Source organism: Rattus norvegicus, chromosome 18, assembly GCF_021556685.1.
Source record: "Rattus norvegicus strain SHRSP/BbbUtx chromosome 18, alternate assembly SHRSP_T2T, whole genome shotgun sequence".
NCBI classification, from domain to species: domain Eukaryota; kingdom Metazoa; phylum Chordata; class Mammalia; order Rodentia; family Muridae; genus Rattus; species Rattus norvegicus.
The window spans coordinates 12,627,933-12,654,196 of NC_141551.1; the positions used below are offsets into that span (position 1 = coordinate 12,627,933).

General features: G+C 45.0%; 1 protein-coding gene across 1 annotated transcript in view; it reads right to left on the reverse strand.

The window, feature by feature from the left end:
- Garem1 (GRB2 associated regulator of MAPK1 subtype 1) overlaps positions 1–26,264 on the reverse strand; it is a 163,884-nt gene that overhangs the window by 21,635 nt on the left and 115,985 nt on the right. The window contains 2 exon segments of the mRNA NM_001427249.1: positions 1,924–3,096; positions 20,109–20,239. Of these exon segments, the coding sequence (NP_001414178.1) occupies positions 1,924–3,096; positions 20,109–20,239 (1,304 nt within the window).

A 26,264-nucleotide genomic window follows, 5' to 3' on the forward strand; every position in this document is an offset into this window, starting at 1 on the left:
TGGAATGATCCACTGTCGATTCTCAGCCTGTCCACTTCCTGGTCCCAGCCTTTGGATTGTCCTTAAAGCACCCTACCCAGCCTCTCCAAACAACTCCACAAAACCTGTGTGCTTAGGTCTTCCCAGGAACCACATCCTTGCTCTTGCTTTCTCTGGGATCCCCCTCCCTCACTGTTCTTCCAATTCACGCATATCTCTGACCTCATTTAAATGCCATCATCTCTATTCAAACGCCTTTCATTCTCCTTCTACTAGAAGTTTCTGTGTGCTCTAAATCGCCACACGTTATCTGTCTCTTTTACTGTTCCTCATCTTTAACTCAGAGATCTCTTTTCACGTTACCTTCTATAGAAGGCTGAATAGTACTAGTTCCACAGGCCTGGTCTTCCTGATGTTTGTATTTCTAGCAGCTGTCCCATAATTACATAGGTTTGAAAGTGGATTTTCTATAGTCATAGGGTCTCAGTGAGGTGTCCAAAGACCAGCTAATGGGGAAACAATGTGTGTGCGTGTGTGTGGAGCAAGAAAGACCACCTTTCCATTTATTTTCTCTGGTCTTATTTAAAAAGATTGTTTTTAATTCTCTCTCTCTCTCTCTCTCTCTCTCTCTCCCTCCTTCTCTCTCTCTCTCTCTCTCTCTCTCTGTGGTGTGTGTGTGTGTGTGTGTGTGTGTGTGTGTGTGTGTATGTGTGTGTGTGCCTGCCTGTACTGGCCAAAAAGTGTATTGGGTTCCCTGTGGCTGGAGGCACTTGTGAGCTGTCTGACACTGGTGCTGGGAACTGTACTTGGATCCTCTGCAAGAGCAGAGAGAGCCTCTTAACCTCTATGCCTTCTCTCCTGTAAAAAAGCAAATTCTGCTAGAGATGAAGTAAAACAAATAAATAACAAAACACTCCAAAAACCCCGCTGGAAAGAACTGTCAAACCCACGGAGTCAGTCATTCTTGGTGCCTCTGTGGCTCTTGCCCTTCCAGATGGAAAGGGATGCAAAGGTTCAGAATGGCCGCCAAACAAAGATGGCGGATGCAAGAACGATCCTTCCTCCTGCTGTACTGACTTCTACTGTTTGGGGACGCTGGGGATTAAAGCCTGGGCCACACGCATGCACTGGAGGTACAACCTCAGCCCCTGTGCCGTCTTTCATCTTTTCACACTAAAACTTGACCCATCTCACGCTCTGAGCTACAGTTTGCTGAGAGAGAAGCACACAGCACCTGGTTCTGCTGTCTGTCTGTCTGTCTATCTTAGCTATATGAGTACACTGTAGCTGTCTTCAGACACACCAGAAGAGGGCATCAGATCCCATTTCAGATGGTTGTGAGCCACCATGTGGTTGCTGGGATTTGAACTCAGGACCTCTGGAAGAGCAGTCAGTGCTCTTAACCACTGAGCCATCTCTCCAGCCTCCCTGTTCCTGGTCTTAAGCACAGAGGATTAATTCCTTCAGAGACACAGTCTCTACCTTGTTTTACAGGTCAACCATCACGTTTCTCTTGCTTATTCTCGTTTCACTCCCGCTTCACCAGTGAGTATTGCTGGCCTACCTACAGGCCATTTTCTGAAGCTCATTCCTGCTGGCCACCATCACTGACAGGGCTACAGTTTAGACACTGTCACTCAGACCTCTGTCATGACTGTCCCTTTTCTGGCCACCTATCGTCTGCTGTCTCTTCCCTAGGCAACAGTAAATCAAGTTTAAAGATCCTCTGCTAGACTCGAGTTTCTCACCCAACATAGCACAGCTCTCGCTTGCCCAACTGAAATAACTGGGCTCCCATCCATACCTCATTCCAAATTAAATACATTTATTCACTCTGATGGTCTTTAACTGGGAAGGGTTTTTGTTTTGTAAGAAAATAAATGAGTCGATGCCTGGGCAGACACAGAAAGACCGGCACACCATTCACACACGGAAGTGACTTACAGCTTCAGATTTGGGAGGCACTGGAGGTGGAGGTAGGGCGATTTCTGAAGACTTCATTGTGGCTCCCAGGGTCGCAGGGGCAGGAGGAGAAGAGGTTGCACAAGTGGAGCGTGTGGAGCCTCTCACGGTGTCGCACCTGCTCTTCTCACTGAGGGACCGAGTGAGAGGCTGGCGGCTGGGCTTGCCTTCCTCCAGCCACAGCTCTTCATAGGGAACTTCGGTTTTCCCCGGGATGCCTGCAGACTCTTCACTAGCTTCCGGGAAAAGGTAGTCGCTCCCGCTGTCCCCAGAGTCTTGATAGGGAAGGATGTCATGGGGAAAGGGGGCCCACTCTCCCCCAAGGTCCCTGCAGCCGTGGAGATTCACCTCACTATTGCCGTGGAGATTGTTGCCATACACACAGACTGAGAGCCGGTGGAAGGACTGGGTGAGCTCATCGCGGGCATAGCTGAGGGAATTGGGTAAATGGTTGTGGCCAGAGCAACGGCCCTTTTTGGGGCTTTTGCAGTCTTCGTTCCAGTCCGTTTTCACATCGCGAACAGCCCGTGAATACTCGTCGATGTCAAACTGCTCTTGGCAGATGCCAAGCCAGTGATGGACTAGGGTCTCTGGCCACATGTCTCCCTTCACCAGGTGTTCCGGGAGGCTGAACTTGGGGACAGTCAAGTGCAAAGGGAAGTGCATGGGGAGGATCTTGTTGTTCCGCAGCACACAACAAACCACCACCGTCTTGGTCTGGATGTTCACAAACTTGTAGCGGTGTCCTTCTCTAATGAAGTGGAGGTCATAGGGATTTCTGGGTGGGGGACTGGGCACAGTCACATTCACGGGGAGCCGAGTCTTTTCCACGATGTTTCGGATGGTATGTTCCCCTTCTTGCATCTGAAGTTCCAAGGGGCTTCGGGTGCTAAATCTGCCCTTGCACTGGAATGGAAGGCTGATGCTTTCATTGGTCCGGTGATTCATACAAATGAGGCACGGCATTTTGCCTTTCCCCAGCTTGCTGATGGAATTGAGCTTCCCGATCTTTTTGAAGATGGTGTTGAGACGTGACTTCTCCTTGAAGGTCTTTGCATAAAGGATCTCTGCCTGCCCCATTAGGGTGAGCTCATCCCCAGTACACAGGGTGATGCTGTAAACTTCAGTGTCTTCATTGCACTCACCAGACGCAACCTAGGACACGATAAACCGAATTCCACGTTAGTGAGGGAAACGCACCGGCCAAAGCTGCGCTTCCCGCTACCTCTAAATGTGAACGCCTCGTTTTTATTTTGTGGCTAACAACAGCTGCATTCTTCTATTTGGCACATATATTTTACATTAGAGAGGAACTTGGGTGAACGCCACTGAAAGATTTCTTGTTTTAAAATAACAGCTTACTCTTTGACAGTTTCATATATGTCTCTGAGTCATTTATATCAGAATGACCTCCATTTTCCTCTCAGCCCCTCTCACTCTCTAGGGAACCCTCCTTCCCCAGTAGTTTCCTTCTGCCTTCTTATCTTTTTTAAGTTTTTAAATAACTCACGGAGTTTATTGGGCTTGCAAGTGAGTGGGTGTGGGGTTATTCACGGGATCATGGAGGATTTACCTATCACCAGTGGCCATACCTCTAACAGACGATGACCCCCTTCCTACAGCAGCCATTAACTAAAAAAGCCTTTTTATATAAGACAATATTAATTTAGACTTTAACTCAGTTTATTTTTTTATCTTGGTCTTTTTAAGATATGGCCTCATATAGCTAGGGCTGGCCTCAAACTCACCAGGTAGCTGAATCCATTTTCTGCCTGCATCTCCCAAATGCCAGGATTAGAGACATGTGCCACCACTCCTGGCTTTACACTGAGTTATTAAACCAGTTCTACCTCCTATAAACATGAAGAGGTCTACTTGATGGATAATTATCCTGTAATGTTAACACTGTCTTTTTGAAATTATAAATAACATTTTCATAAATGGTGAAGAAAAAATTCTTTTTGCTATTTAAAATCTTACTAAAGCTTTGCCTTTAATTTTCTTTTAATAAATAAATTTCTAAAATTTGGACCTGAGACAAAGGATTAAAAATATTTGTGTATGTTGCCAGATATTGAACCTGGGCTCTGAGCAAGCTAGACAAGTGGTTTACCACTAAGCTCTCCACAAAGTCCCCAAAATGCTTTGTTTCTTTACTTAAAAATTATCACAAAGTATTCATGTTCATTGGAAGAAATACATAAATAAAAATAATACAAACCCTACTACATATAACCTGTCAAAAATCTTATATAAATAAGAAAGAAAAGAAAGGGTATGTATCAGTTATCTCAGATATTCAAATCCATATTCTTACTCGAGTTTTCAACCATAATCTCTTCGGTTTCCTGTGTATACTTCCCCAATGACAATGGGCTAACGTGTTTTTTGCACGAGGACTGGCTTTACTTGTTAGAAAAACGAGTTTCCCCACATTTAGCAATTGCAAGGAGAACTGCAGTGACACTCTGACAGCTCAGTATTTCCGTAGGAAGGAGCAGCACTCAGCTATGTGCACCTGACACAGGGCCTCTGCTTTCCACGCTACTCAGACTACACTGAGCTAAGGGAAGGCCTGCATCCTGCATCTGCTTAGTCCTGCTCTGGGCCAGAAGCTCTGGCTGTTGGTGAGCTGACGCTCAGGCATGAACTTAGATATCTGGGTCTCTTCTTAGCTACTCTTTTTCGATGTAAAGTGAATGGCTTTCATGCTATATAATTTTGGATTTATTCTTTGGCTTTACTTTTGCAGCTTCTCTAAATTATTTTCTTAATAACAATATAGACAGTGTTTCCAGAATTATCTTTTATGACTAATTCTGCTAGGCTCCTAGCTGAGAAGACAGAGACCAATGGTTTTAAACCAGGGTGATTTTACAGGGAGATGTGTGGCAATCTCTGGAGACATTTGGGGTGTCACAATGACGGGAGCTGCTTTTTATCTCTCTGGGTACAGTCCAGGTTGATGCTAAGTATGAACACTATACAGGGCAACCTGTTGTCCTGCCCCCAGGAAAGATTACCCAGTTCAGAATTTCAATTTCACTCAAGTTGGGAGCTGCTGGTGTAATTACCAACACTGTAGTCCAGTTGTTGAAGTTCGGAGAACAAGTAACCTTTGAGTGTTCAGCCCTAAATGGGTTATCAATATCAGTCCACCCAGTGCTCCAAACACTGTACAAGAGCCGGGTAGAGAGACTGTGAGAACTAGAGGGTGGGGAGACCATGATCTGGTCCTTATATCCATGAACATTCAACAACAGTGGCTACCCACACAAGACCTGTTCAAGATGGGCCCCATCACCCTCTCATCAGCGATGAGGGAGGGGCACATATGGCCTCATCCTTCTCTGAGGAGCAGAAAAGATTGCAGAGGGAGAGGGGATGATAGTCCTCAGTGGTGAGGCCACTGGCATGTTTCCTTTGCTCAGGTAAATAACATTGCCTGCGCTCATGAGGGCAACATGAGTTAAATGTAGTAGATCAAATCCACAAAGTTATAAGGGAGACTCATCACACAGAACACAGCGGGAGGGAGACCAGAAAGGGTAATGCAGAGACATTATCAAAGTATATATGCATAAAATTATTAATGGAAGAAGAAAATGGACCGTGACTACTCGGGGAGGTTCAGTGCAGCCACGGCCAATGGAGGAGAATAAAACCCAGGCCCAGCTGCTCTGGCCACTGCAGAAGCCACTGTTTCCTTCTAGGGGAAAAGTCAGGAGGCCGTTTCAATTGTCACTCCACGCACCTATGATCCTAGAAGATATTACTTCTACTCTCTGTGACTGCTCACAGAGGATGCCTGAGAAGACTGGTATGACAGTGCAAAAATGTTGTGGTTAGCAAACAGAAGGCTGTGTACATGTGTGACTGGATATATAAACAGCCCTCCTCTCAATCTCCTGGGGTCGGTTAAGGAGACCTCCCTCTTCTACACTGCCCCCCCCCCCATCCCACCACTGGCCTTGTGTTTCAGTCCAGATCTTGAGAATTGCTTTTGGGAGTTTCAGTGCCCACTGTGGTCCTTTATCGAGCTTGTGACAGAATAAACGGACAACTCATGGGCCTGTCATCCCAGAGAACAGATAGGAAGCAGAGACTACAAAGACCTGAAGCATGCTGAGGGGAGTGACAAGATGGCAAGAAGCTAAGGACAGTGAGCAGAAGAGCCATACAAAACAGCTGGCCACAGTAGCTGAGGACGCTCGAGGTAGTGGACGTAAGTTGAGCAGCAGGAGTGGCTGCCTAGCGTGAGCTGCTGGTTGCTGGTCTGTCGCTACTCAAAACTCCAAAGTGGCTGACATCAGGGAGATCCAAGCTGTCTTTCTGAGATGTCTACCCAAACAGAGCAAAAGAACCCTCGGCTGATCGGTAGCATGAGTTTCCTAAGGTTAAATGCATTGGCTTAGAGGCTGCATTCGGCAAAGGCTTAGATAGAATACTCTTTGTGCTTAAAACAAACGGTGTTTATTTCCTCTGCTTACTCATTCATTTACTGTTTTTAAGAACAGAAACAAAGGAAAAAAAAAAAGGAAAACAGCTAAAGGAGTTAATTTTCAGGATGTGTGCAGGGTAGGGCAGAGGGAAGTAGCAGAAAAGGAGACCTTTGACCCGGCCTCACTGAGCTTCGACCTTTAGACCCCACACATTCAAATAAGCCAATGAACACTGTCTCCTTCAGAGGATTCTGGTCCTTCTAGCAAAGATGTGAACAGAGTCTAAGGGAGCTGACTTCACGTGCAGGGCAGGAAAGAATTAACACCAGGGGAGTAGTAGGAGTTTCAGAGCTTTGCGTCAGTGAGATAGCCCAGTGGGCACTTGTTTTATGCCAGATGAGCTGAGTTTGAGCCCTGAGACCCATGAGGTGGAAGGAGAGAAATGACTCCTCCATGTTATCTTCTGAACTCCACACATGCACTGTGGCTAGCATGTCTGCACACGCTTATAAATAACTTAATTAATAAAATGCATTATATACAGAGTTTAACTGTGGAAGAAAAGGCAGAAGTAAAATGGCGAGAAGCAGGAAGAGTAAAGAACACCTTGTGGACTGGTTTAGAATTGGAGCTATCAGAAGACATACATCTATACACACACTAACAAAAGAACACACAGACAAACACAGACAGATACACAGACATAGATATACATATAGATACACACATAGACACATAGACATATAGAGGCAAATATACACAGACATGTACATACAGAGATACACACATAAACACAGACACACACAGACATACAGTACACACAGTACACATATACACAGATATACACACAGATATACACACATAGACACATAGACATATACATAGACACACAGACACAACAGAGGCAGACATACACAGACATGCACACACAAGAGATATATGCATACAAACCAGACACACAGACAGACAGACACACATACACTCCTTATATCACAAACCAAGCACTCAACAGGAACCAGAGCTCTTTGAAATATACTGTGTCTACAGTCGAGCAGGAGAGGTGCAGGATGAGCATGGGACCCTGTTTGCCAGGAAACAGAACGCTTATAAGATGATGAGGATGTGTCAAGAGAGCACAGGAGATGGCCCGACTTAATTCCCACTGACAAAATCTGCAACTGTTTGAGAATCACAATAACTATAATCAGTTACAGTCTACAGAATACTGAATACAAGTTTATACTGAGGGCAGAACTCACAAACAAATGAAAACAAGGAGATGGGGGGAAAGCCAACAGATGTGGAAGAATGGGGGAATGGGAAAACCCTGACTTTGCCATCACCACCTCAGCCATTTATGGGTGCTGAACTTGGAGATGTCTGAATAAGGAAGTCATTGAAGAAGCTACTGCCAGTTAATGGTGCTGGGAGGAGGAGGCGTTTTCTCCAGTGGTGCAGCCACTGGTAAGTTGTGCACAAGCCAGTAAATAACCCCACGGCCCTGCTCATGTAGGGAACCCTAATTAAGAGCAGTGGGCCAGTAGCCAAATGACAAGAAACGAAAGCAAGAGGATGTGGGAGGGAGATAAGAGAGAACAGGGCAGGGGGATGTGGTAATAATACACTGCAGACAGGTATGAAACTGTCAGAGTAAGCAAAAATACTTAGAAAAAAACCTAAACAAACCAGCCGTACATATGGCCTTAAACAGCTTCCTCTAGAACAATGGTTCTCGACCCGTTGGCAAACCTCTATCTCCAACTAGCAAAATTACAGTTATAAAGGAGCCATGGAAATGATTTTATGGTTGGGGGCTGCCAGAACACGAGGAACTGCATTAAAGGGTCAAAGTGTTAGGAAGGTTGAGAACATTGCTCTAGAATGACTATAACTGTAAGGAGGAAAAAGTGAACACCCAGGAGATTCGTGTCAATCCTGAGATGTAACGTTACTGGAACCTAGCACGAACTATCAGACACACCCAGACTGAGAAACAGCCTCCTTTCCTGCTCTCTCTGTTGTGTGGGTGTCTAACCCAGGCTTTCATTCCTGGCAAGTGTTCCTCCACTGAACCTTCCTAACCTCAGTAATTCACCTGAAATGCCGAGAAGGCTGAAGGACCCTTTCCAAGTGAAATGAAGAGCAAACGACACTGTTGCTAATGGTTACTGGCAGAGACTGTTGTCACTCTCTGTGCCTCACAAAGAACAGACTTAAAGAATTAACTTACATTTAAAAATGACTTTGGTTTTTATTTATGTGTGTCTATATGGAGATGCTCGCACGCATGCATAGCTGTGTCTGCAAAGGCCAGGAGAGGGTATTGCAGGAGTTCCAGGTGGCTGTCAGCTCCCCCATATGCTGGTTAACTGGGTCCTCTGGAAGAGCAGCCAGTACTCCCAACAGCTAAGCCATCTCTCCAGCCCCAGCCTTAGGATCCCCAGTTGCTTCTCTCGGAGGATTGAGATTATATTTTACACAAAGGACTAAAATTATTATCTCCGACTTTTCAGTTGTCACCTGTTCTTTCTAGTGACATGGTGATTGGAGGAGTGAGTATTTTCATGTTGCTGGGCTTTTACATGACTGCTGTCTGTACTTCAGTATAAACTGAGAAATACACTGGCCTGAGATATTCTTTACCACATGAGCAATTAACTTTCCAATTTTGGTTTTTCTAAAAATTTCTACAGTGAAATTAGTTTTTAAATCAACCACTACTCAGCATCCAGTAATATGGTCACATTTTTCATTTCAATGCACGGCTTTACGATTCCCGCAATAGATTTCCAGATTCTAGAGTGACCCCAAGCTTGTGATAGTTCTACATCGTCGTGGCACACCTGTGATAACGCTGGTTTATAACTCAGTCCCTGGGGAGAATGTCTACAGTTTTATTAGTCCGTCTCTATCAGGTCTGAATATCAGGCTTAATGTTTATCGCAACTGAACTTTTTCTTTGCCAATAAAAAGTGTCTGGTGGAAGTGATGGATGAGGCTCACGTCGCTTCCCAAGTAGGAAATGCCAGTGTGCATTCAGAAAGCTAGGCAGAGACATCTCTGTAAATAACTTGTCATCACTACAAGTTGTCTCTATGTAATTTTAATCTCTGGAGTAAGCAATCTGTCAATCAACATTAGTACCATAAAAAACAAACAGCTCTGGGGTTTCCATGGTGAAGTGGATTTTTCCAGAGGAGTCATTTGTAAATACCTGATGTCAACATGCTTATTTTAATGGTGCTTCGTGTGGGGGTTTAAGGTCCACACTGGGTGACTCACAGAAGGACTGTTAGGTTTGAAGGTTTGGATCTGTTTCCTTTGTACTCACCTGCCCTAGGTGGACTCCCAGCTTCTATGATGCGGCAGGGTGGGAATGTCCATTTGAATAACCAGAATAATTTCTGACTGTTCAAGGAGCTGCACACAAAAAAGTCCCTGTGAGCCCAGCACTAAATTTCGGCTAATGTCTGATGTGCCTGTGCTCATGTACAGGTATATGTGTGTGTACGCCAACAGGTGCCCATATGTGTGTGGGTGCACTCGTGGAGACCTGAGGCCAACTTCAGGTGCTGTTCCTTAGGAGGTCCCCCCCCCTTTTTTTTTAGTAGATAGGGCCTCTCTCTGGTACCTGAGGCTCACCAGTAGACTACAGGCTGGCCAGCCGGCAAGCCCCAGGGTACCTTGTGTGTCTGTCTCGCCAGAGCTTGGAGCACAACATGTGCCATCACATCTGGATTTTCGCATGGTGCTAGGGGTTAAGTTCAGTTCATGCTAGCACAGCACACATGACCTGCTGAGCTATCTCTCCTGCCTCAACTTTATTTTTCTAGAGGGTCTGTAGCTTCGGGGCTTCAATCATCCTATTTTCTTGACTTTGATCTCAGGAACAGCACCATTCATTTGACTTTTAACACACACACACACACACACACACACACACACACACACACACACACACACACGGCTTTTAATTTCAACTAGCATTTAGTTAAACTTACAACCATGTATGCAGATCAAAGGTCAGCAAACTACAGTTCACTGTGGAAATCCAGCCCATTGTTTCATTTTTACGAGAACACTGTCACACCCGTTGTATATGTCTAGTCCTTGCTGCTATCTCTTGATAAAGGCACCATGGAGTATGTGCGGCTAAATGATTCATCAACTCTACAATATGTATCATGTTCTTTTCTACAAAACTCTTGCCAGTCATGGAAGGGCCTGGTGCTTGGAATGTGATCGGTACAGTGCTATGAACCATAAGCTGAACCTTGCCTGAAACAGTGAGTGACTCTAGACAAAGCATTTAGTTTTTAGTGCCCTCTCATCTGTATGTACTCTGCTGGATGAACGAACGCACAAGAAGAGCCCATAGCTTTTGGCATGGGGGGGGGGGGGGACTCAATCAACAAAGGCAGCATGGCCGTTCCTTTTTCAAGAACACCTAACTTATTCTCTATCACACTTTCTGTTTGTATCCCTGGGTTTCCACACGGGGAGGTCTTCATCCACTGCTGTTTTCAAGCACTGTCTCTAAGCATTATCCTCTTCCCTGTACTGAACAGAGCTCAAGTTTTCATTGAATGTGTTAACTTGGAATAAAAGCATATCAGAACAGAGCCTATGCATCAACTCGGACACATCCCAAAGGAAACGAGCTGACGTGTCCTGATTTAGCTCTTGATTTTGAGTCTTGATGTCTGTTTCTCTTTCACTTGTGTAACAAACTATCTTCAGTTAGTATTCAGGGAATCAGTAATGCTCCTCAAACGTGAAGAGATTAAAAAAAGACCTTTCTCTCTAATCTCCCCTCCCCCAAGTCTGAACCCAGTACTTTGTGCATGCTAGGCAAGCACTCTACCATGGGACCAAACCCCAAATTTGTAAGGCATATGTTCCTTCCTATGCAATTAAGTTGTTGTTTCTACCTTTTCCTAACCTACCTTTATAAACACACTTTCTAGAGGGAAGAGGTTACGGGTCAAGTGAGACGCCATCCCTGAAATGCACTGAAAGAGGATCCAGCCAGCTTCCCAGACCTGGAGCAAACAGGATGTGCAGTTAAACAGAGTAAACTTCCCTTAGTGAACGTCACTCTCTGGGCACGGCAACACTTCAGCCCACACTGTGTCGGCATGCTCAGTGAGCAGTTCTCCTTCCACATAAAATGCACAATGTATGGGGGCACAGACTGCAGTTCTGTGCCTCCAGATCTGACATCATCGTCAACGCTGGCAATTAGCCCTGCATAACTTACGATTCCAACAGACCGACCAATCCTGTGGTTGCTGTCAGGGACAGATGAGGAATCTCACAGAGAAATGCTCTTCCTCTGGCCACTGAGCCTGACAGTCTTAGGTTTCCAGGCACATGATTTATTTGTCTAATTCCTTCCCTTTAAAAAAAGTTTTTTAAAAAAAATTTTTTTTAAGTGGAAAAGAAACAACGTGCTCTGTCTAAGTGCTTTGGTATGTGAGCCTGGTTAACATTTCCAGCTTCAATGTTTCCTGAGAGGAAGTAATTCAAAGAGTGTTATCTAAACAAGTCTAATAGGTCTAATCCAGGAAACGATCAGGCTTTTACTGCTCATAATGCCGCTCAGAATTAATACCCAAGTCACTCTGGCTACTGATGTAAAGCGTTGGCCGTGTGTGCACAGGCACAGATACACATGTATCTCCCTAGACAGCAGCAATGCGTCTCCAGTAATCCAACAGTCTAAGAGGATCACCCAATAGCAGCACTAGACGACAGCCAGCTTAACCTGCAGCTTCTACAAGACCTGTTATAGTGACAACATGGAGTCCTTTGAAGCTAGGTTTTTGCTTCAGTCAAGTTATTGTTGTAAAATGAAAAGGAAACTTCCATTCTCAAGAGCATCGATCAATCTCACAGATATGTGTATTTAACATGTGATAAATACACAATGTCTGATACCCCATACTACAGATATATAACTGAGTTCTGGGAAAGTGGAAAAAACTACTTTTTAAGAGTTGAGATAAGTGTTGATCCTGTGTGTCTGAGTAGTGTGTGTGTGTGTGTGTGTGTGTGTGTGTGTGTGTGTGTGTGTGTGTGTGTTTAAAACATGAAATAGGCTGGGGATGGCAGGCACAATGGCACTGATTTAGTGGTGACAACATGGCCTGGCAGACAACTTGCAACCTGGTAGTTTCTCAGAGGACTTCACAAAGCCTCAGCAAACCAAACAGAGCACTGAGTGGTCTTCAAACACTAGGATAATCACACCCACACTGTACCTAGTTCACCATCCTCCACAGGTCTCGACCGTATACAACATCTGACTCATTCTAAGGTAACCATGTGATTTTTAAAACTGGCAAACAAAAACTGGCTGTGTTTAAGATTTACTAGCTATCTTAAGAATTCCTTTCTCTACCTGACAAAAGTGACTACCAGGAAGGTCCGTCACTCTGTGGTCTTCTGTGCTAATCAGAGCTCTGTCCAATGTGGCTCCAATTCCCAGCCCAGCAGATCAGACATGGGAGGTAAAACCAGGAGAGGGAGTATTGAAGGTTCTAACCGACACAGGGTGCCACGGGACTTAGATGGGACCATAAGACACTGAGCTACCAGGAAAGAGGCTCCCTAAGGCAAAAGTCACATACATCTCAAGAGAGTGTCAACAGATCTTAGAACAGGAGATGAGGGTAGAGTTACACTTTCTTCAAGTACTCTCTTTAAATGGTAGGAAAGGCTAATACAAGAGACTGAAGGGAAAATACCCTGTTAAAACTCTCAGCTACCCTGAATGTTAGTAGTCTTCACTACCTGGGGTCCAAGATTCTAGAGAAAAATGCTGCAGCCAATCAGCCCTACTCTGTTTTGAGGACTCCTAGGAAGAATCCTCTGACATCATTAGATACTTAAAACACAAGGAGATTAGGATTCTGAATTATCAAGCCAGAAACCTAGAGTGTCATTTTAAATTAGGAACAGTGGCTAGCACTGAACTATACATCCAAAACAAAATGAAGTGACAACTAGGCTCTTCCTCAAACTCGCTAGGCAGCCTCGGGTGACCTGAACTCGCCTGCCTTAGGTGGGTGCACCGACTGCCTCTACCTAAGCTGGCTGGGGTTACAGGTGTGTCCTGCCATAGCTAGCCCACAGACATTTTACAAAGGAAAGTGGGTCAGCTGCACAGGCTATTGGGACAAGGGGACGTCTGCTCAGATTACAGTCTTGTCCTACCTCACGCACACAGATGGAATGCGGCAGAAAGGGTGGCTGGGCTGGGGACCTGCAATTCATTCTAGACTCCACTGACCTGTGGGTGTCTGACGGCTGCTAAGGCACTGGCTTCTTCGTTTGTTGTTTGTTTACTTTGCTTTATTTGCTAAGGGAAGCAGGACTAAGGCCCTCGAGATCTAAAACTGATGGCTACAAAAACCCAAACTCTTCCTGTTGGCTTGTTTATAGCATCCTAATATTGACTTCTTGAGTACATTTGTCAGTATCAAGAAATTATGTTCATTCCTATGAATCGTATGTGATTATTTACCTATTTAGAAAAGGCACCCCTGGGTGGCTTATTCAGAATTAAGAGAAAAGGAAAGAATGTTATCTATGACAACACAGACAATTCTGGACACTGCGCTAAGTCAGATAAGCTAGGCACATGAGGAGAAACATAGCAGGTTCCCACTTCTATGTGGAAAAATCAAATTGAACACAGTATGGACAGAATGGGTCATTTCTGTGTAATCTAAGCGTATTTTCCGTTGTCCTAGTACCTGGTGCAGTTGACCCGTTTTCTGTTTTAGTGAGGGAATGGGGACTTCCCAGCGTGGGCCATTTTAGTGAGGGTGGGGGATGCTGAGCTGTCGGTCAAACACACAGCATTGCAGCTGGACAGGGGGAAGGACTACAACCGTGAGGAGTTGGATGCTACACAGCATGATCTGGTCACCATGATTTATCACTCACATGCTACATAACCTATGTCCATGTGTACTTTATAATCACTATTATCTGTACCTTATGAAGATACAGAGATCCTGAGATCCTGAGATCCTTAACCTCTGTTGCTTGGCAATGACTTGTTCTGGCTAGTCTGTCTTCACACAGGTTAGGGAGGGATTCCGAATTGCGAAAATGTCTTCATGAGATATGGTTGTAGGCAAGCCTGAGGTGCACTTTCTTGACTGATGATTGATGTGGGAAGGCCCATCTTAATCCTACCGGGGACAGTACCAACCCTGGGCTGGTGGTCTGAGATGGTTTGAGCAAGCCGTGGGGAGCAAGCCAGTAAGCAGCACTCCTCCATGGTTTCTGCATCAGCTCTTGCCTCTAAGTTTCTGCCTTGAGTTCTTATCTTGAATCCCTTATGAACTATAAGAAAAAAAAAATACGACTCCCCCCCACTCCTTTTAAAATTATCTCATAGCAACCACCCTTGTCTTCTGTCTTTTACAGTCTTTCTGCCTCCTCTTCCGTGGTGTTCCCTAGGCCTTGGGTACAGGGGTTGTGTTGTAGATGTGCCAGCTGGTGCTGGACATCCCTTCATTACTGTAGTCTTTGCGTTTTGACCAGTTAGAGATCTACAGTAGCCTCTGTCTGCTCAAAGGGGATAAAGCTTCTTTAATGATGGGTGAGAGCTATACTTATCTGAGGCTAGAAGGATAAGTACAAAGAATATAGTTAAAAACTACTGATTTTGGAGAGATGTAGTGTAGACTTCTCCTTTAAGGTCTATGACCTCTCTAGCTGTGGGTACTTGGCAAAGTTTACAGAACCGAGCATACATTCCCAACTCAAGACACAATGCAAACTTGTTATTTTTGCCTGGGGAATGTCTGTTGAAAGAGTTGAAAGCTGGATCTGATTGACTGGAGCTAAAAGCAGTATGACAGTGCCCAGTCTAGAGCAGCAGTCCCCCCACCCCCACCCTGAAGGCAGTAACTTCCCAGCTTTTAGGGTAGCAGTGAAGACAGGAAAGCTCAGATCCAATGCTAAATCAAAGCTGCACCCCCTCATGCTGCAGTAAGTACAGAATGTGAAATAAAAACCTAATTGGTTAGTCATTATTTTGATGGCAAGAATGCATGTGTGGGAAAATTTCTCATCAGCACTGGGCTGAGTTTGAAAGGCTGAAGACATTTCAAATAATTCACTAGCTATTAGCGTAATGTCTCCTAAAGATATTGGAATAAAGGGGTAATTTTGACTCAGTGACAAAATCTAGCTTCTCTATATGGAGTGCTTAATGAAGACAATGGGAAGGCACAGCCAACATGTACATAGACAGGGTGTCTCCATGCAACAATATGAAATCAGGTGGCTCCACTTAACTCTCCCAACATGTACCTAAGGTGGCAGTCTCACTCCCAGTGTGCAGGGGAGGATACTGGAAGCTTGTGTGTGGGGGGGTGGGAGGTGGGGGGGAATGTAACGTGTCTGTCCTTACACTTACTGTCTGTGGGTGAGGTTGAACTTAGATCTAAGTCCACAGCCTCACAGGTCTTCTGATCATGGTGGCTTTATTTAAAGAGCGACAGAGAGTCTGAACATAGTTGTGTGGCTGTTTAAAAGAATAAAGATTTATTTTTATTTTTTGGGTGTATGTGTGCCTGTGCATGAAGGCCGGTGCCCATAGAGGCCAGAAGAGGATGTTCAATCTCCTGGAGCTGGAGTTATGGGTGCTCCTGATGTTGTTGCCTAGAACTGAACACGAGGTGCCAGGAATTTTCTCCGTCCCATAATCGTGATAAAGTTACATAAGCACAGCCAGTCTGCCCAGGAACAAAATCACCTACGGCTGAGATTGGCTGTTGCAGGTTAATGTAACTGGACTCAGGCTTTCAAATATTGTCCAAAGGTGAGGCCATACATGTTTGCCCCAACTTCAATCTTTCTCCAAGCTCAAGATCTGTGTGGCCAGCTAGGCTGTCTCCATGAAGATGGGCCCCTGTGTACTCATTGAAAACACTCCTGAACAGACAGTAGGAGTTTGACATACTAGTTAACCAGTTAAATACTGCATAAGAATTCACTTGGTGCAGTCCACCAGTGATGGGGCCATCAGGTCAGTAATCTTAATGTATCAAGGCATCTTTAAAGACACGTTTTCTTTCTTTATTTTAGGCTAGAAGAAATCTCGGTGAGCTCGGGAGCTCCCATAATGTGGCACTTGAGGACTGCTGTGAGCTCACAACCAGCCTGGGCTGCATCATAAGACCCTGCATAAAGTATGAAATGAAACATAGACTTCATTTTAAAGCAAGCCTAGATAGCCGTGACGCTCTCCACTGTGCTTAATTTAACTGGTGCTACTGTCTTGGACAAAAGACAGAACTAAGGGGCTGGGGATTTAGCTCAGTGGTAGAGTGCTTGCCTAGGAAACGCAAGGCCCTGGGTTCGGTCCCCGGCTCCGAAAAAAAGAAAAAAAAAAGACGGAACTACATTTGTTATTATTATGGTGTAGTATTTTTGCAGGGTTGAGGAGTAAACTTAGGGCCTAACTAGCACATGTACGGAAGAACTCTACTACTGAGCTTTATCTCCAACCCTGAGCTGCTATGATGTTAATATATTTGGTATTACTTCAAATTGTTATTGTTACAATTCATATCAGTTTTGGACTCAACGTGCATCTTTATCCACACATGTAAATATGTAAGTCTTTTAACAACTATGAAGCCGGTTAGTCATGAATTCATAATTACAAAAGTTTCAACATGTGTATCCTATTGGCCTAATTTATGGCATTCTTTTTTCTATCTTCACGTGTGTGTATGTGAAAACATACATATGTGCACATACAAGCATACATATGTGCATGTGGAAGCCTGAATTTGATGTCAAGAATCGTCTGTGACCATTCTTCTACCTGTTCACTGAGCCAGGAGCTCTCAGTCAAGCCCAGATCTCACTGATATGGCTAGTCTTGCTAATCGGCTTGCCAGGGATCAGCTGTCTCTCTGCTTCTGAGGTGGAATCACAGCTGGACTACTACACCCACCCGCATTTATGGAGGTTCTAGGGATCTGAACTCTGGCAAGTGCTGTAGCCACTGAGCCATCTCCCAGGATCTGTGCCATTTTGAATTGGAAAATAAGTTTTTTCTCTGTAGGTGAAATTTCTCTGTAGGTTTAAATTTATAGAAAAACAACCTTCCACCTCAAGATCTGTGTCTTGGAAAACACTTTGTCTAAGCCTAGATAGTGCTAGTTTCCTTTTCTTCTTCCTCCAGGGGATTTAAGACCCAAACATGGCTTTTTTTTTTTTTAACCTCCAAAGTTGCTGATAACACCAATATCATTTTTACTTTCAGTTAAAGACCGTGATTCCCAGCACCGAAGTTCAGCGAACACTCTTGCACTCTGTCTGTCCCCAGTTCATTCACTTAGAGTGCATTCGCTGAGCGCACAGAGTTCTGGGTATGTCATACAAATTTCCCAAGCTCTCTCTGTCGAGGTTTCTTTGAAGGAAAGTGAATATTTTAATGACTGATGCAAACTGGATGTGATGACTCTTACAGTCTGTAAGTAACTCTGTCATCAAATATTGACGCTTGCACGGCATGGAGCTCGAGCCAAATCCACTTCTCTCTGGGTGCTCTAAGCTCACGTTTCATACGCTAACCTGCGGCCTCAGACTTGTAAGCAGCATCTCTGTCACACACAGATTATTATTGGCTTTTGTTGCTTTGTATGTTTATGTAAGCTCATGTGAGTGTGTGTGTGTGTGTGTGTGTGTGTGTGTGTGTGTTTGTGCGTGTGCATGTGAGAGGTCAATGCTGATTACCTTCCTCTACCATTCTCAACCTTATACTTTTGAGCTAGGATCTCTCAGTGGACCTGGAAGTCACCCATTGGCTGGGTTGGCTGCCCAGCAAGGCCTGAGATCCTCCCGCCAGCCTCTCATCCAGCATGACTGGCATGGATGGGTCCTGCCTAGCTTTTGTACTGATGCTGGGGGTCAGCTCAGGTCCTCCTGCTTATACAGCAAGCGTATTTCTGATGTAGCCAACTCCCCAGTCTGTATCTAGTGAAAGGCGTCTAGACGACATCTTTGAGAAGTCTGTGCATGAAGCAGGGCACGGTGGTGCATGCCTTGAATCCCAGGCAGGTGGACCTCTGTGAGTCTGAGGCTGCTTGAACTACACAGCGAGTTCCAGGCTAACTGGGACTACACAGTAAGACCCTGCCTCAAAACATTTTACATGCAAACATGCGATCAAAACCAGAATGTTAAAAAAAAAAAAAAAAACCAGAATGTTAACTTAAAAGCCATAAGACATTTTTATGCCTGATTTGTCACCACTTAGGAGATAAAATACTTTTAGAAAGGAATCTAAAAGTATTAGCTTGGCTTTCTTTTTTCATTTAGCTAATTTTAAATAGAAGTTTCAAGGGGAAAGGTAAGGCTTGTTAAAACACTCAGGAAGCCCAGCTCAGCTTCCTGGGACAGTTGAGTGGCAGCAGTCAGCTGGTGAGCTCAGAGCCCCAATTTTCTCTCCAACTCCTCAAAACTTCAGAAACGAATCAAGCAACACCCCCTCCCCTGATTTAATATTCTGTGAGTTAATGAATCTTAGTAAGTTTAAAAACAGAGAATATGCTCTCATGAACGTGGGAATGAAGGCTTGCTCTCTTGATCCCTTATACACTGGGACACTGGGGGAATTAAAAACAATCCAAACTTTCATATAGAAGTAAAGCATAGTCAGGAGAAGGTTTTATACACTACAGAGTCTCACTAACTCTAACAGTGAAACTGCAGGAAGCAGACCACAGTGGATGCCTTTCAGAAGTGGGGACAAATGGCGTGCCCTAGCTGTCTTCACGGGCTGTCCGGCTGGGAGTTACCTGGTCTGCACTTCCTGAGGGTGTGTAGGGACTCACCCACAGAGACACCATTGCTGTCTTGAGCCAACAATCTGTGTAGTGTGCAGTTCAGAGAGAATGTATTTCTAAGAATCAGGTACGCTGACTCCTGACTTTTGGCCTGTTCGTAGAATCTGACTTAATTGGACTTCCTGTGTAAAAGAGGGTAAACAGGAAGTCCTTTCAACGTGGACACTTCATAAGTGTGGTGTGAGTGTGGGTGTTGATAACAAAATGGAGCAGCCGTGTGCACAGTCCAACTGGATCCCATGAGCAATGACCCTGCTGCTCCCCTAGCGGGTCTGGCCAGGGGAGGAGGCTCACATATGGACACATATTGATTCCAAACATGACAGGATAAGAATCAGGTAGGGGACAAGACACTGGCCTTGCCTGGGAGGGACTTTATAGATTGCATTAACTGAAGCTAACCCGTGGGCGGGGATCCAGACTGAATAAAAAGAAGAAAGTGCTCTGAGCAGTGGGTCATGGCTCTCGAAGCCTCCTGAATGTGATGTAATGAGGCTGGCTGCCTTGGGCTCCTACTGCTGGGAGCTCCCCTCGATGGGACTGTCCCCTGGAACTGTGAGAGAAATCAACCCCTTTCCTTAAATGGTTTTTTGTTAGTATTTGTATCAGCCATGAGGAAAAACAAATAACACAGGAATCTTATTTCTGAAATTAACAGTTTCAAGTTCTGATAAAGATCATGGTAATCAGTAACGTGTTACTAGGACTCAGGTCGGCTCTCCCACCTACAGTGTGTCACACGCTAAGGGGACGGGTGGAACGTTCCTAGGGGGCACCGTGTGTACACTTAGTGTTTTGTGCACCGGGATGTCTCGGTCAATATCTGATCCTTCAGAGCTACCTTCACGTTGAATGTGATTTCCTCCATGACGTAGACACGCTCAGGAAACGCTTTGGCCACTTCCTCCACGCTGGTGAAATACTGCACCGGCTCCTTTATATCCCGGTCTTGTTCCAGCAGCTTGAATTGTCCTAAAACACACGGGAAGCAGAAGAGATGTGAGGTGCTTAGGCTGGACAGCTGTCACCGTGGTGACATCGTCCTCCTCCGTGCCAGCTTGTCTCCGTTGTGGATTGCTGCTCACCAGAGTGTCAAAAAGGACGATCACCTGAAGGTTCTATTCAACAAGGATCCAGACAAGTTTTGAAATTGAGTGTGAAAATGGAAACAGACTGCATTATGTCTTTTTCTGCTCAGATTCAGAGCTTACTATCAGGGCCTGCGTGACATTAGGCCTCCAAGGGAAGGAGGAAACAGTTGCTTGTTTTAGCAGGACATTTTCTGTTTTAGTTATAACAACACACCCATTACTTTCTAAAGCTAAGGTCCTGTACTGTGGCAAAACTAACTTTTTGAAGTTAGTATTTTAAGTAGATAGAACCGGGGTAGCGTGATGCTCAGAGATATCTGAGGAGGAGCCGCTCCGGACGAGCCATGGGCAGCCCACCTTCCACTGCAGCAGAGGCAGCTGTGTGAGCTGGACTTGGCTCTCTTCCTGACTCAAGTTCTCCAGCCGAAGGTAGAGAAAAGCTATCAGTTAGAACAGGGTTGAAAGAGGAAGTGCCGGAGGTTAAAGAGGATTTTCCGGTGGTCATAGAGAACTATGATGCGATGTGACTGCTGAGAGACATTAAGTCACCACTGGACATGCCCAGCTGAGAATTAAAACTGAAGCCAGAGAGTGCACAGGGCCTGGAGTGAAGTAGGAAGAGACTTAGATTTAGATTCTGCCATGGCTGTGAAGTCACCAGTGAGTATGGGAGTGAGGCAGGAGGAAAGTGAGGCAGATAGTGTATGTGCAAAGGAACGAACCTAGGCCTGTTCTTGGACCTTTTGCTTAGAAAAGGTACCAAAGATCTTGGGTGGGAAGGCAGAGAGACAGTGGAGATGTAGTGACACCCATGTTTCTGATGGGGATGAAGTAGTCACTCTGGAAAGAACTGGTTCACAAGCCACAGAGGAGAGTGGCCCTGACCTACTTAAAAAGCATCACCCGGGTGCTCTATGCACGCTCAAAAGGAGCCAGCGCAGCCAAGGACGAGATTAGAAAACACCTGAGCATGTCCTCCCAGCTGAGGCAGGACAGCCTCTCTGTGTTGGGGACACGAGTGAGGCCAGAGCACTTGCCAATGGGAGTTAAAGTTTACGTTTACCTGACTGCGACAACAGAACATCCGACAGAGACTTCAGATATATGCCAATATTCCCAACTACCTGTAATGGTATATATTTTGTAATGTTTTATAAGAAGTCACAGATTTGGAAGCCGAATGTGAATCAAGCTATCAGGAAACAGTGTGAGGAAAACCTGCAAATGTCCTCTGCTCGGGTCTACCATTAGAGTTTACTAGAATCTGTAACGGTGTTTTGGAAAGTCTTTTGTAAGGTGAGGTGGGACCTGTACATAGCTCAAACATGCACTAAGTGGCTAGCAGCTGCTCAGACTGAGTTATGTACATTTTTCTAGCAGCCACACTAATAAAAGGCAAAAAGAAAAGGTGAAATCAGTTTTAGCAGCAGATTTAAGTGTAGACTGAAAAAAAAAACCCCACAAAGTTATTTCATGTTCATTTTGTATATAAGTGGGGTGTGTGTGTGTGTGTGTGTGTGTGTGTGTGTGTGTCTCCTTGGTGTGTTCAGGTACCATCCACCTTGTTTGAGACAGGATCTATTACTGCGACCTGGGGTTCACCAAGAGGTTGGCTGCTGGCCAGCAAGCCTCCACCTCAGCTTCTCAGCACTCGGCTTACAAGCATGCGCCATTTTATCCACTGTTCCTGTGCGGGTTCTAGGGACTGAATTCAGGGCCTCCAAGCACTTCACCAACTGAGTCATCTCCCTAGCCACTGCATTAAACCTCATATCCAATGCATGTTTTATATCTTGACACAGCAGACTATTTGGATCATGAATTAAGGAGGTTTACAACAGTTCCTTCCTTCCTTCCTTCCTTCCTCCCCCCCTTCCCCCAGCCTACTTGCCATGATACCTAATATTGTGTCTTTGGTAAGGGCTGTGTATGCTTTTCCAGGAATTAAACCCAGGGCCTCCCGTATGCTAGACAAGCGCTCTACAGTACAATGCTATTCTCAGTCCTGTTCCTCCTTCCGTATGGCTCTGGGAACTGAATACAGACGAGAGATAAACAAATACAGCAACAGCTAAATACAGCATAGCTCTTAACATCAGAATACACTACACATCAGAAAAAGATTATTTTCACCTTAGAATGCTTTTCAGATCATTCTGTAATACTTTGGTTTGCATATTTATTTGTGTATACAACTATTTATAGTTCCGCTATTTTCTAAAGGACTTCAAAATCTGAATTACTAAAACCTTACATATTCCTCCTTTTCTTCTTTGGTGTTATCTTTTGAGAAGAGTCTTCATGTGTAGCCTCGGTTGGCCCTGTGATCATTTTGCCTCTGTCGCCTGAGTGTATGGATCAAATGTCTTCTTCATGGGCTGAGTCACAGTATGTATGTAACTTTCTATTGCAGGGGTTGGCACACTTTTCTGTAAATATTTTAGGTTTCACTAGCTTAGTGGCTTTTGGTGACAAAGCAGCCACAGAGAAGAGATGCAGTGGACGAGAGCAGCTGGGATCCCATCAGACCATACTTACAAAAGTAGGTGGCAGGTCAAAGGTGGCCCTTGGGAACACAGTCTGCTGACGTCTGTCCTGTTGCACAAGTGTAGGAAGTACAGACCAGGACAGTCACAAAACAAGACATTAGATGTGAAAATGACCAGCTCTCTTAGTCTACATGACTGAACAGTCCCACTGAGGTCTCCTGGGAGATCCCGAAACCACATCCTACGCAGGCTCTCAGAATGGCAGTTTTCCCTTGAAATGGCTATCTAAAACCAACGTCCGTGAGCTGCCAAGTGGGCTTGTTGGGGTGATGATGGAAGTAAGCAGCCACAGGCTTACCCTCGCTTCTGCCAGGGCTTTACAAGGCCAGAGTCCGGCCTCTCCTTTTTATGAATGGTATGATGGCCTCTGCCTAGCTGACCTGACACACTCTGGGGAAGATGCTAAGCCATGTCACTGCTCCATCCTCTGTGACTCTGTGGCCTGAGAATGGGATCCTGTTGAAGCCCAACCTTGCAGACTGGCTACGTTAAGAGCCGGTCTCCTGCCAAAAGTAAAATCAATTTTTACAACACATATTCCCACGACCCCCACCCAGGGGAACTAATTCTCTAACAGACCATTTCATGAATAACACAGTCTTTTGTGCCACCAAATAAAAACATGTGGAGGCCGTGGAAACATCTGTTCCGAGATGTTACTGTCAAGCCCATTCTTAGAGACAGAGGAAGCTGCACTGTCTTTCAACAGCTTTGATGATCTCATAAAATGTCTCCATTGTGAGACCTGGTCCATCTGTGACTCCCAGAAACTAATCCAACACCAAGGACACGCTCATTGACAAGAGTTTAAATGATTCTAACATGGCGTTTAGAAACAAAGACTCAAGCTTTTTTCCCATGTGTTGTTTCTAAAACTCTATTTCCTAATTAACATGTTGACTAGGAGTTAAGTGTCATTTAGAGAAGTCATTTTTTCCCATCCCCCAGGCAGACAGAGTGGATGGACTTCACAATGTATATTATATTAGGCATAACCAAGAGGCCCCAAGTCTTCCCCTCGACATCCAAGTTCTAGCACCCTCATACACCATGGGGCTATCCTATAACAACTGTCCTTCCCTTACAGGGGAAGGCTGTGCCAGACATGTAAAAGAGAAGCAAAACTTGTTCCTTACAGGGAGGGAGCAACAGTGCAAGCTGAAGCAGGGAGCGAGAAGGAGCACAGTGCTAGTCTAACTTGCCACTGGCTGGAAGTTATAGGGCAGCTATTAGTCAGAATTCATTCTATGACCAGTGAGGACCAGACTCCATGGGTCCCATCACTGTGGCAGTGAGCATGGCCAGGGATAAATATTTTATTTTTACAGCACTTTTTAAAAACTGCTTGTCATCCTTTAGGGACAGAGCTACATGCAATGTATATAAAAACAAACAAACAAACAAAAAACAAAAAACAAGGTAAGACCAGAGGCTTGGCGTACCCATCATGGGACCGTAACTCACATGACCAACATCCTACTATGTCCCCGCCCCACTGTGGGGCGTGTTAAAGAGCAGAAACCATCGCAGGAGGACAGCACAGAGAAGAGTGGAGGAGCACCAGGAATACACTGGGAGGCAAGCACAGTCCAAGAAGACTCGGGCCACTCAAGGCTAAGCACAGAAACCCTGACCATGTACAGCACTAGGAAGGGGCAGGTCTGTGTCCTTCAGTGAAGGCCGCCACACTGGCATAGAGCAGCAGGTACCTTTGAAACAGAATGGGCCAGCTTTGCTTTTCTCACGTCTTTCAGAGACAAATTGCCAGCGTTAAGTTGGATAGCCTTGAGACCACTGTGCAGAAATGCTTTTTAGTCGGTTAACTGACTCATTTTGAGACAAGATCTCAGACATACTAGACTGGTTACCTATTTGTTATATAGAAGATGACCTTGGGCTCTTGCTCTTCCTGCCTCTGCCTCCCAGATCCTGGGATTCAGGAATAAAAATACAACTAGATCAGCAATGTCTTTTTTTTTTTTTTTTTTTTTTTTTTTTTTTTTTTTTTTTTTTTTAGCAATGTCTTTTAAATGGTTCAAATATCCAAACCTTTGAACCACCGGGCCATTTCCCCAGGTGAAGAAATAAGCCATTGAATGACTGAAGCAATACGCCAAAGCCACTTTCCAATAAACAAATGCGGCTGTGCAGGAATCTGTACTCAGAGTTCAGCTCCCCTCGTGGAGGACTCCTGTTTTACCTGCATGGGGATGCAGGTTAGAGTCTTCCTAGGCTGGACTGAGGAGCAGGACTGCCAGGAGAGATATGTGCCCGTTACTGTCACCGCCACGACTACCTGTTTCCATGCATGTGTCTGCTTCTACCGATGATGATGAAAGTGCATTTACTCACATCCTTCACCCAGAGTGCCTGACACAGCTCAGCCATGTGCCCAATGCCACTGCTCCCCAACACTGACAGCACCCACACAATTCTGCACTGTGTACGAGCTGCCTCATTCTTTAGAAGAGCTGCACAGAACCTGACTCCAACATATGCCATCACCAACAGCTTCCTCCTGACGGGCATCAGGCTTATTCCAGAATTTTGTAGCCACAGTGATGTCATCTCGTACTGCAGGTTCTGAGTGTTCAGTCCAAGTACACTGGTGGGAACAAGCCTAAAGAGAACTTGCTGGGCCAAAGGGCAAGTGTATTTTAATTCTTCTCCCTGTCAAAGTGCAAATTTGTGCCCACTCACACTTCCACCAACCTCATGTTTTGCCTAGCAGTTTATTGGCAAACCTTTAAAACTCGTCAATTAACTCTCTCACTGAGATTTTAACTGTACTTTTATTACAAAAGATAACACAATTATTTTCAAAGTAATTACTATTTCATGTCTTAGAGATTTAAAAATTAATTTTCTTATTACCAATTTAGAACTTCGTGTTAATTTTAAACATAATTTTAAAAACAAAAATGGTCTAGGGAGTTAGCTCAGGCTATGAAATGCTTGCTGCTCAAGCATGAAGAGCTAGCCTATACCCCAGAGTCTATATAAATGAGCAGTGTATCAGTGTGTGCCTCTAATGGCTATGCTGTGGAAGGACAGGCAGGAGCGCCCTGTCTCACTGACCATCCAGTCTAGGTGAACCAGAAAGCTCCAGAGGTACTGTGAGACCTTGTCTTTACAGTAAGGTAGAGGGATTGAGGGAGACACTCGGTATTGACCTTTGGCCTCCATATTCATGTTCCTGTACCTGTACATATAGACACACTCAAACATGGATATAAGCATGCATACACACACAGACACACACAAACACACACATATACAGATACACACACACACACAAGCTTGAAACGTTACAGCCATGTACTCTGTACTCTGACTTGGATTTTCGGTATTAGGTCT